General features: G+C 56.2%; 1 protein-coding gene across 1 annotated transcript; it reads left to right on the plus strand.

Moving 5' to 3' along the window:
• Positions 1 to 3,677: 3,677 nt before the first annotated feature.
• LOC136564012 (bactericidal permeability-increasing protein-like) lies at positions 3,678 to 10,771 on the plus strand. Its single transcript, XM_066561742.1, has 15 exons — positions 3,678 to 3,792; positions 4,621 to 4,720; positions 5,331 to 5,459; positions 5,905 to 6,060; positions 6,440 to 6,503; positions 6,944 to 7,007; positions 7,454 to 7,545; positions 7,710 to 7,886; positions 8,101 to 8,160; positions 8,286 to 8,453; positions 8,740 to 8,807; positions 9,034 to 9,076; positions 9,427 to 9,490; positions 9,983 to 10,059; positions 10,665 to 10,771. Exons 1-15 carry the CDS (start codon positions 3,678 to 3,680, stop codon positions 10,710 to 10,712), a joined length of 1,425 nt encoding a protein of 474 aa, XP_066417839.1. The 3' UTR covers positions 10,713 to 10,771.
• Positions 10,772 to 11,638: the final 867 nt, after the last annotated feature.

Below are 11,638 nucleotides of genomic sequence, written 5' to 3' on the forward strand. Positions count from 1 at the left end.
ACAAGGCCAGGGGCATCCTGGCCTGTACCAGCCATAGTGGGGAAACAGGACCACGGAAGGGTTTGTGTTGTGTCCAGTTCTGGGTCCCACACTTCAAGAAGGACATGGAGGTGCTGGATCATGTCCAGAGAAGGGCAATGAAACCAGGGGAGATGGTGGAGCACCAAAGAGGCTGAGGGGCCTCAGCCTGGAAGAAGGGAGGTTCAGGGTGAGGCCTCACAACTCCCTGACAGGAGGGAGCAGCCATGTGGGTTTCAGGCTCTGCTCCCAGGGAACAAGGGACAGGTTGAGAGGAGATGGTCTTAAGCTGCACCAGGGGCCTTTTACGTTGGATATTAGGAAAAATTCCTTCACATTAAGGGTCGTTAGACCTTGGAATTGGCAGCCCAGGAAGGTGGTGGAGTCACCGTCCCTGAAGGTGTTTAAGGGAAGGCTGGACATGGCCAGGATTTCAGTGCCCTGTTTTGGCTGAAATGGTGTTTCTGGGTCACAGGCTCAACTCGATGACCTCGGAGTTCTTTTCCAACCTAATTAATTCTGAGATTTTGTGATTCCCGCGGCGGCACCGCCCAGCAGCGGGGCGGGCCCGGAATGGCGGCGGGGCAGAACGCGGCGCCGAGGGGCGGAGGCGGCGGCGGTGTCTTCCCGTCCCTCGCCGGCCGCTTCGTTCCCGACGCTCCCCTGTGTGCTGTGGCCAAGGCACTTTTTCTCCCCAAGAGCTTAGTCCCTAAAGAGTTTCTGCAGGGGAGATGCTCTGAGGCAAGCAAAGTGATAGCAGATAAGACAGAGACAAGACATAATCTGCACACCACAAACGCACTCTCAGGTGCCATTAGGTTGCCTGCTTTAGCTGAATTCTCCTTACAGAGCACTTGGGGCGCTCAGGCTGGGGCTCAGTGCAGGAGCAGCAGCTGCAGTAGCCCGTTGTGCTGGCTCCCCAGGGAGAAGGCAGAGCAGGCCATCTGGAACCGTCTGCAGCACCTCAAGGCGCTGAAGGCCCGGCGGCCCCAGGCTCGAGCTCCGCTCCGCATCGGGATCCTGGGTACGGCCGGGCTGCATGGCCTGAGTCCCGCTGGCAGCAGCCACCTTGGCCTGGGGTGAAAGCAGCTGGATCCTTTGGTGGCAGGATGCATGGCCAAGAAGCTTAAGGGGGAGATTCTGCACAGGGAGAAGCTGGTTGATGTCATGGCAGGCCCTGATGCTTAGCGTGACCTCTCTGTGCTGAAGTTCCTGTAGGTCTAGGGACAACTTCAGTTGCCACTGGTTCTGACCACTGCCCAGTCCTATGGGTGACAATGAACTTGTCCTGGCTGGAAACGGGTAAGGGAGGTTTTATTTTGGGCTGATGACTTCTCTTTCCATATTCTCTCCAAACCCAGGCACACTGCTCTCACTTTTTTTCCTGTGCCCACAGGTTTTTCATTATGGTTCCCCAGCCCACATACACCTGCCAGTGGAAGGCTGGAGAACAGCAGCAGTACTGCTTCTGGCACTGGTACAAGCTGCCCGGGGAATTCCCCACTGGTAATGGCACCAGGGAACACAGATGTGTCTGGATTTCCTTGCAGATGGCAAACGAGCAGGTTATGGCACCACAGAACAAAGATGTATTCAGATTTTCTTGCAGATGGCAAATGTGCCTGCACTGCTCAGAGCACAAAGAGCAAACCCCTGGCTGGTTTGTACTACTTGGTAGCCCCAGCACGTGGCTGCAGGGGGTCTTGAGCCATAGCACCACAAGAAAGATGTGGAAAGAGCTGGGACAGGATGGGGAACTGCCCACACGTGCTGAGGAGCGTGTGGGGCCAGAGGGACTTCTGACCTGGGGAGCAGGGGGGGAGCCTATGGACAGTGGAGAGAGGGGTGTTGACCTGCAGTCCTGGGCAAAGGACAGCAGCAGCACAGGACTCCTCCTGGGCTCCTGGTTCCCATGTGATCATTCCCATTCCTTCTCCAGCAGCCTGGGGGAGCCAGCCTTTCCCCAGTGGAGCAGACCCCACACTCCCAGGACAGGCAGAGCAGCTCAGCAGAAGCCTTTACCCGTCCAAAGGGTTGGGGCCAGCAGGGCAGGATCTCATGTTCCATTCCCTCTGTCACCACTTGCAGGAAGCACTACCGGGACCGGCACATATGTTGAGCTTTAGATGTGGTTTTGGCTGCTCCTTGCCAAACACAGCAGTGTTTGGTCAGAGTTCGGCTCTTTGAAGGCTTGTTTTTCAGTTCAACTTCAAAATTTGCTCAAAGCCTGGGGGAAGACTTCCTGGTTTTGCTTCCTCTCTATGCTATTCCTTATAAAATTTCATTTCTCCTTATGGAAGAGTTCTGCTTCCTCCATGCTCTTCCTGAACATCTTGAACGTTGTTTTGTCACAGCCCTTCAGTGAGATGGGCTTGTCACCATGGCAGGTTTGGGATCTCCTGCTCTGAACTGAGCCAGACCCAGTTAAGAGCTGATGATGGGTGACAGGGAGGGTCACAATGCCAAGGAGGCTGTGAGTGAGGATTTGGCTTTTGCCTTTCTCCTTTGTTCATACATGTTTCTTTCTGGGCAAAAGAAGCTCTGGGCACAAGGAGCTCTTCTCACAGGCTGAAGGATGTTGCCTCTGGCAGCCAGGACTTCCCTGGATCCAGCATGAGATCTCCCTGCATCAGCAGCCATCAGGTTTCCTTTGCCTGGACACCAGGCACAGGAAATGAAATTGACTGAATTATTTCTTCCTCCATCACCCTTATCTTGCAAGGAGAGACCAGCCAGCCCAGCTCTCCTGCCTGGGCGGGCACAGGGGTGTTCCTCCCTCACACCTGCCTGGCTGCACCCAAATCCTGCCCCTGTATCCAGCCATCATGACAGGAGCTGGGACATATCAGGCCTCAGAAGTGATGTCTTTGGAGTTTGATCCTGGGGTGATGAATGTCTCTTCCTGTGCGTGGCTGCTCTGTGCAGGAACCCGTGATAGGATCTGGAGTTGCAGGGCACTGCACTGAGGTAGTTGCCCTGGTGCAGCTGCCCAGCCCAGGCAGGTGCCCCTTTGCCAGCCCTGCTGGGTGTGGGGGTCCCTGTGATCTGCTCACATGAGGTGAGAAGCTGTGACCCGCCTTCTTTAGCCACTGCTGTGCCCCATGGCTGCTCTGGTGGCCCATGGCTGCTCTGGTGCCCTGTGGCTGCTCTGGTGCCCTTGGCAGGTCCATGGTGTGACAGAAGCAGCTCACAGAGCAGCCAGGAGAGCCATGGGACAGGGACAGAGATGAAGAGCAGCAGGGCTGGGACCCTGCTCCTGGGCAGCCCAGGCTGTTCCCAGTTTTTTCTGGGGGCAGGCTGCAGACATGTGGCTCTGTCAGGCTCAGCTGCCAGTGCCAAACCCAGCTCTGCTCCACTGAGGATGCCACAGGCAGGGATTGCTGGCAGTGACAGAGAGTTGGAAACTAGGCTGTTGCCTCCCAGTTTCCACTGCTCCTTCCCTTTCTTGGGTGGGAGGCACCAGGTGTGCCTCTGTGCTGGGCCATGTGCCCACGGTGCCAGCAGCACAGCAGAGCAGGGTGGTGGCCAAGCAGGAAATCCTGGGGACGCCCCCCGTGGCTCCGCACACCACCTTTGCCCAAGGTTCCTGTTTTGGCAGGGATATAAAGGTGGTGTGGGCAGGGAGAGCCCAACATAGTGCAGCCTTGCAGGAAGCCAGGATGGGAATGCAGAGCGTGGCTGTGGCTTGTGGGGCACTGGCCTTGTGCCTGGCACTCAGCACAGCCACCAACCCCGGCTTCGTGGTGAGGATCACCCAGGCAGGCTTGGACTATGGTGGGTTCTGCTTCTGATTTCTCTCCTGACAGATGTGCTGGTGGCAGAGGTGTGGAGCCAGGTACCCTGTGAGAAGTGCAGGGTCCTGGGGCAGGATGGGAGATCCTTGGCCATGGGTGCCCATGTGAGGAGCACAGGGACAGGGTGGGGAAATCCTTGGCCAGGGGTGCCAAATGCACCATCAGCCAGGGCTTCCCCTGCTGCACCTGCCTGCCCCCTACACCACAGCTTAATGGAGCCCCTGCAGAGGGGCCCAGCCCTGTGGGGTCTCAGGGAGCTGCAGCCAGGCAGTGTGGGAGGCTGGCACAGCAGGAGGGTGCTGGTCCCACAGCACATCCAGGCAGCTGAGCCGTGAGCCCTGGAGGAGGGAGCTGCAGAGGAGAGAGGAGCTGGGGAGTTTAGGGAGGGGCTGTGACAGAGATGGATGGGCCCCGTGCTGGTTTTATCGAGGCAGGCAGGGCCCTGGCTCCAGCAGAGCACAGTTATGGATTGAAATACACTGTGTGAGTAATACACAGCATCCCAGGGCCTCAGACCTCATGCAGCTCTCCCCCAGTGCACTGCCTGGAGAGTGAGGCTGGGACACCTCTCTCCTTTCTGCAGCCACCACCTTCCCCTGGGGCTGCAAGCAGGGCTCCAGGCAGCATTGCCTGTGTGCTCTCAGGGCTGTGTGCACGGAGGTTTGCTTTAAAACCAGCCTGGGAGGCAGCATCACCTGGATCTCTCCTTTGATCCTTCTGCTGCATGCCCAGTGTGTGCTGCAGCTCCTGTGGCTGGAATGATGGAGTGGTGGAGTGGTGGAGTGACGCTGTCCCTGTGTCCCTGTAGCCCAAGAGCAGGGGATCGCGATCCTGGAGAAGGAGCTGGCCCAGCTGAAGCTGCCAGACTTCTCGGGTAAATCGGGGAAGGTGCGCTATTCATTCTCCAGGTAAGCCCTGTGAGCCTCGCCAGTGGCCTGGAGCCACCCACTGCCCTCCTGACCAGGGCGAGGGGCAGGAGGAGTGGGGATGGTGGAGAGCCCCCTGAGCAGTGAGGAGCATCCTGTCCCCTCCACAGGTCCCTGAGATGTTGGCCGTGTCCTTGGTGCATGTTCCTGTTTTTCTCCTTGCCCAAGGCGAAAAATGGAACGAGGGTCACAGCAGTGTGGGCATGGGTGGACTGTGTGCAATCACAGCCTGGGTAGTGGAGATGGCCTTGCCTGTGGGACAAGGCATGTGAAGCAGGAGCCCAGTTCCTGTGGAAATGCCAGCTCCCTGCTGCCCGGGTGCCTCTCTTCTTCTGCAGCGCAGTGTTTGGAGCTGCCTTGGGTGGCTGCAAGGGCCCCATTCCCAAAGGTGCCACTCTGCACTGTGTGACCCTGCCAGGCATAGCTTTGCAGCATCAGAACTGCAGCTGGAAATGCTGCCAGTGCAGTGACTCCATCCTGCTCACCCTTCTTCCCTCCCTGATTGTCTCCCTCCCTCCATCCCTCCTTTGCCTTGTCCTTGGGAGTGTGGAACCACTGTAACATGATTTTTCATTTTATTTGTATATTTTAGGCTGCACATTCCCACTTTCCGCTTGCCACACTCACGGATTACCCCAGTGTCCAATGTGGGTCTGCAGGTCTCCATCTCCAACGCCTTTGCCGAACTGAATGGAGACTGGCGGGTGAAGTTTCTCTTTATGTGAGTGGCCAGCTCTTCCTTTCCCTATTCAGGCACCCCACTCTGTGTCTCCTACTCTTGAATTGGACAGGTTTTTTCCCCTCTCCCTCTCCCTCTCCCTTCTGTTTTGGGCAGCTGTCACTTTGCTCTCCCAGATATGATGGATAAAACAGGGTGGGAGGCAGGAACAAGGCACATGAAAGGAGAGGTATACATCGACCCTCAGGTCTCTCTTTCACCACCCCTACTTGCTCTCACTCCTCTCTGTGTAAAAGTTACCTCTCCTAGTTTATGTGCCAGTGAAATTTGCTTCCCCTGAATCTAAACACTTTCCCAATCTCCTGTGGATGCACCATACAAGGGAGAGACTGATCCGGACTGACGCATCCTGAACCAAATGTGAGGTCTCTTCACCAGGCCTTGGCTTTGACAAATATCTCTTTCTTATTCCCCTTTCTCCCTGCAGCAAGGGACATGGATCTTTCAACCTGAAGGTAGAAAATGTCAACATGAAAATCATCCTGAGGCTGGGCAGTGACACCACTGGGAGGCCCACCATCAGCACCTCAGACTGCAGTGCCCACATTTCCAATGTCCGGGTGCGCTTTTCTGGCAGGCTTGGGTATGTGACTTCACTGGAAGGTCTGGAAATGCTGTGTATTAGCCCGCCTGTCACTGGAATGTGACCTTGTTTAGAGGTGTAGCTTGTTGGCAAATCTGATGTTGCCTGCTCTTAAATCTGGCCTAAATTTCTCCTGCTGTTGCTGCACATTTAAGGGGCTGGGTGGGGTTTACCAGTGAGTCTGTTTCTGTTTTCAAACAGGGCTTTGCCCTGGGGCAAAGCCACATGCCAAATTGGTGTGGGAATGATGTTCCCAGGTGAGAATGATGTTTGAAGAATTGCTTGAGAATGATGTTCTCTATCATCTCCCTTTCCTGGGCACATACTTCTGCAGTATGGAACTGAGCTAGGCAGGGCTTCTCTCTGTGTTTCTCTGCAGGTGGCTTTACAACCTCTTCCACCGCGTTATTGAGAGGAAGTTGCGAAAGAATTTAGAGAGCAAGGTATGTGAGCAGTGGAAGGCAGGGTCCTGTGTTTACTGGTTGTGTTTAAGCTCCCACTTGTTGGTAACGTCCAGAAGGCTCAGAAGTAGGGATGTAAGGAGAGTAAGAGCACATCCCTGTAGGTGGGTTAATCCTTAATGTTGCTCTTTCTTGGCCACGCCCTTGCCCCCCACCCCGGGGGGCTGCTCAGCACGGTTCATTCCTGCATGGGCCACATGAGATTTCCCTTCCAAGGGTCTCCCCAGAGCTGAACTGTGCTGAGGGAAATTGCTGCAGGCAGATGCTTGTAGGTATAAATCCTGCTTGTGTCTTGGACACTTAATGTGCTGCCTGATGAATGGAGGCAATCATCACTGTGTGCTCATTTACTTAAGCAAGCTTTGTCATGGAGCTGTGACCCGGCTGCCCCTGCTCACCTCTGTGGCCTTTCTGTCCCACAGGTGTGTGATAATGTGGCCAAGTCTGTGCACAATGAGCTACAGAGGTACATGCGGACGCTGCCAGGTACTGGGGGGCTTTAAGTGGGTTTAGGAGCTGCTCTTCCTGGCTTTTCCCAGCCGTGAGGAAAGTTTTACTTTGTGTCCCCTCCCCATGTCCTGGTGTTCTGGCACCCAAGCTGGGAGCTGGGGAGCACTTTCTCAGCAGAGAGAAATCACTGTGTGTCCTGTCAGGCTGTGGGAATTCCTTCAGAATCTGTGCCCACGGAATGTCAGGGGCTTTGGCTACTTTAGCTGGGGGACACTGGCCACTTCTCAGATCCAGGAGATGGCTGTGAAAAAGTCAGGAGAAAAGTGGGGGTTTTTGCTTCCTAGCAAAAGCAAGCAGAGGAGCAGTTGGTAGTGAGTTGATGCACCAGGAAGCCCAATCATGGCACTGTCCAGATGCCAGTGAAGGCCATCTGCTGCCAGCTTTCCTGACCATCTCCTTACTTATCTCCCTTATGTTTGCAGTCACAGCCAAGATAGATAACAAGTTTGGTATTGATTATTCCTTGGTGGCACCCCCAAGAGCTACACCCAAGTCCTTGGACCTGGACCTGAAGGTGAGAAGCAGCCCTGGGAACACTTGATTTGGCCAATGCCATTGCCAAAGGCAGGTGGGAGCCGAGGTTTTGGAACCTGCTGCAAATGCTGTTTGCCAGCGTGAGTCAGCAGGTGAGACCCACTGCTATTTGCAGCCCTTCTCCACGTCTCTCCCTCCTCCCAGGGTGAATTCTACTCCCTGGCCCACCGCTCCCCCGTCCCCTTCTCACCTCTGCCGCTGGCCTTCCCCTCGGATCACGAGCGCATGGTTTACTTTGGAGCCTCCAGCTACTTCTTCAACACAGCCGGCATTGCCTACCACGAGGCTGGGGCACTGGTCTTTGAAATCACAGAGGCCATGGTGAGTGGCATGAGTGGGACAGGGCAGGGAAAGAGGTTCCATTTGCTGAGGAGCTCCAGGAGCAGCCAGCAATCCTGGAGAAGCCACAGAGAGAGACCTGGGGGCTGTGGGATGAGGCTGGGCTGTCACACATGGCAGCATTTGGGGATGCAATGGGCTCGCCATGGGCTGCTCTGTGCCACATTGCCCCAGTGTGACAATCATCTCCCTGCAGATCCCAAAGGAAGCGAGATTCAGTTTGGACACCTCTATCTTCTCAGCCTTCATTCCCCAGGTGAGCAGTCTGGCCCTGCCTGCCCAGAGCTCCTGCACACACAGGCTTTGCTCTGTGCCAGGTGTTCTCCCCTGAGGACTGGGGGTTTGTGCCATCATTCCCATCCTCTCCCTACTCCCACACAGCTGGAGGAGAAGTATCCAAACATGCCAATGAAGTTCAGGCTGTCCGCTCCCACTGCTCCATTCCTGACTATTGGACCAGGAGGAATCTCATTCCAGCCCATTGTGGATATCCAGGCTTATGCCATCCTTCCCAACTCCAAACTGGCTCCTCTCTTCCTCCTCAGCCTGGTGAGTTCAGACACAGCCTGTGGTGATGGGGCAGAAGAGAGTTTGAGCTGTGCCCTGTCCTGTTGCCCAGATCCTGCCAGGGGCGCACCCAGGTGCTGTCCAGGCACAGTGAGGGTGTCCCCAACTGAACAATTCCTGAGCTGACAAATGCCAGGTTTAATGCTGGATGCAGACACACCCCTGGATGGGCAGTGGTGTGTTTCAGCTGGTCAGGGCTGTTCCCCTGGGTGTCTGCTTTGGGCTGAGGTGGGGTGAGCACTGCCAGAGCTCTGTGCTCTCTCCCCAGACAGGGAACGTGTCCGCTGTCATCAACGTGAGATCCGGCCGCATAGTTGGGAGCCTGGATGTGGGCAGGTACAGAGGGGAGCAGCCACTGACTGGGCAGGGGGTGGCTGGGGGTCCTTCTGTTTTGGGTGCCCAGGGACAGAGAGGGGATGGGAAGGTCCCTGGGACGTGGGCTTGCTGTGGAGGGAAGGAATGAGCTGGAGCTGGAGGGAGTGGGATCTGCATGGCCATGGATGGGTGGGATTGCTCCCTCCCTTGGCACATCCTCCACAGCACCACTTCTGTCTCTGTGCAGGATCAGGCTCTCTCTGAAGGATTCAGCTGTTGGCACTTTCCAGGTAAGCTATCCTTGACCACAACCAGAGCCCCCAGCATGGAGCTGGCAGCCTGCTGGGGGCCAGGACAGGGACTCATTCCTCGCTGCCTCCCAACATGGGACCCCACACTGACCCAGCAGCCACCTCCTGCCTCAGCCTGCAAGGCTGGGAAAGGATGCAGAGCCTGATCCATTGCTGCTCTCACCCCAAACATTTCCTACACTGCCAGTGTGAACAGACAAAGCTGCTGGTCTCTGCAAAGTGTTGTGCACAGCCCAGCTTCTTGTCTCTTTTTAGAATTGTCCTCCAGTGCCCGCATGTCTCCTGTCCTGCAGACTAAAGCTTTTCCTCCCTCTCTCCCCACTCCCCAGGTGCAATTTCTGCAGTCCATAATGAACATCCTGACTTCCAATGTTCTCCTCCCACATCTTAATGGTGAGAACCTACTGAGGGAATGGGGTTGCTGGAGCACCCCCGACTCAGGTTGCTCCATCCAAGGGGTCCCAGCTCACTAATTAAATCCTCATTGCCAAGGCTGATGCAGGGCAAAGTGTGTGCAGGAGGCGGCAGTGAAGCAGAGGGAGCCTCTTGCTGCTCTGACAGGCTCCCAGCAGCAAACGCAATGGAAAATATGAGCCCTGTGCAGATCCTAATGCTTTCCAGACCCTCTCCCCGAATCCCTGCATCTCCTGCCTCGCCAGCAGCTCAGACCAGAGTGGGGCTGGTGGCAGGAGTGGCCAAGGGGGCTGTCATGGCACAACAGGCAGCCCTTCTGTGGAGCTTGGCAGGAGTTTCCTCTGCCTGCCCCAGGAGCAGTGGAGGAGAGGAAAGGGCTGGGGGAAGGAGGTAGCCACCTTCTCTGAGTGCTCCGTGCTCCCTTGACTCCCATTCCCATGCCAGTGCAGACACATGTGTTGTCTTTTCCAGCCCGCTTAGATGAGGGTTTCCGTCTGCCACTGCCGGATAAGATTCAGCTCTCCAATATCCTTGTGAGGTTCCACCAGGTGAGTGAGAGGGAGCAGCTGGCCCCAGCTGGGGCCCATCCTGCTGCCCACAAAGCCCTGCTTACCAGCACAGCCTCCAAATCCGGTTCCCTCAGCTGTGCCATGATGTGATCGATGGGAGCTCTCAGCAAAAACCAGTTCTCTGCTTTTCTTGGCTGCATTTTGGGTGTCTGGGATGACACCACATCATTCTCCAGTTCTTAAGCCTGGGGTCTGAGTTTCCAATGCTGCTTTTTATAGCAGTGTCAGCCCCAAATCCCTGCTCTCCCTGACTGGCAGTGCCTGGATGGATGCTGTGATGCCTGCTAGGATGCAGCCCCTGCCTCCTCAGCTGTTAGCAGCTGTACCAGGTCCAGAGGAGCAGAGAGAGCCCCTGTTGTGGGGTGCCTTTGGGAAACCCCAAAGCAGGGTCACAATGGGGATGCTGAAAATCTGTAGTGAAGTGTGGCTGTGAAATGCCTCCAGAGCCTGCCGGGGGAAAAACTGGCACAGGGGTTGCCAGAGCCATAGATCCCAATCCGTTCTGCATTCAGGGATGTGGTGGGCGCTGGGCAGTGCAGCTGCCAGGGCCCGTAGCAGCCCAGCGCTTTCTCTCTTTCTCCCAGAATTTCCTGCTGCTTGGAGCAGATGTTCGCTTCCAGCCCCGGGGATGAAGACAGGGTGATGAGAGCCCTTCAGCACTAAATCTGCTCCATTCACCACTTTGCCCTTCCCTGCCTGAGCTGAAGACCACCAGTCCTGCCACTGTCCTGCACTGCTGCCTTGGCCCGGACCCTCCATCCTCCTGCTGGGGCCTCACCCAGTGCTACCATGAGCTGGGGGTCCCCTGCCCTGGGCCATTTCCTCCCCTCCTTCCTCTGAGCAGCAATAAAGGCGTCGGTGCTGGGGCTGTGCTCTTGGTGTCACTGTCTGCACCTCGGGCCACACAGGGACAGATGGGAGCTGGATTGGGACCACCTGGTTTGGCTGTTTCCATGGTCATTCCAAGGCACCACGGAACACCTGTGTCCTGCTCTCCTGTGCCTTCACTCCAGCCTTGAGACAGAGTGATTGGAAAAAGTACAGTGGCTTAAGGGGGAGATTCTGCACAGGAGAAGCTGCTTGATGTCCTGGCAGGCCCTGATGCCTACCATGACCTCTCTGTGCTGAAGTTCCTGTAGGTCTAGGGACAACCTCAGTTGTCACTGATCCTGACCATTGACCAATCCTATGGGTGACAATGAACTTCTCCTGGATATGGCTAAGAGAGGCTTTATTTTGGGCTGATGACTTCTCTTTCCAAGTTCTCTCCAAACTGAGGCAGGGTGGTCTCATTTTTCTTCCTGTGTCCACGGGTTTTCCATCTGGTTCCCAGCCCACATACACCTGCCAGTGTGAGGCTGGAGAGCAGCAGCAGTCCTGCCTCTGGCACTGGTACAAGCTGCCCGGGGAATTCCCAGGCTGGCAGTGACAGAGAGCTGGAAACTGGGCTGTTGCCTCCCAGTTTCCACTGCTCCTTCCTTGCCTTCAGAGAGTGGCACCAGGTGTGCCTCTGTGCTGGGCCATGTGCCCATGGTGCCAGCAGCACAGTGGAGCAGGG

Source organism: Molothrus aeneus, chromosome 17 (genome assembly GCF_037042795.1).
Source record: "Molothrus aeneus isolate 106 chromosome 17, BPBGC_Maene_1.0, whole genome shotgun sequence".
NCBI lineage: Eukaryota > Metazoa > Chordata > Aves > Passeriformes > Icteridae > Molothrus > Molothrus aeneus.

What these genes read in the sequence shown, in the direction of transcription:
- LOC136564012 (XM_066561742.1), top strand. Translation starts at nt 3,678, where the DNA reads ATGGGAATGCAGAGCGTGGCTGTGGCTTGTGGGGCACTGGCCTTGTGC. An exon ending in CAGCTGTTGGCACTTTCCAG is followed by an intron (nt 9,077 to 9,426) that starts GTAAGCTATCCT and finishes CCCACTCCCCAG; the next exon opens with GTGCAATTTCTGCAGTCCAT. An exon ending in TCTCCTCCCACATCTTAATG is followed by an intron (nt 9,491 to 9,982) that starts GTGAGAACCTAC and finishes TGTCTTTTCCAG; the next exon opens with CCCGCTTAGATGAGGGTTTC.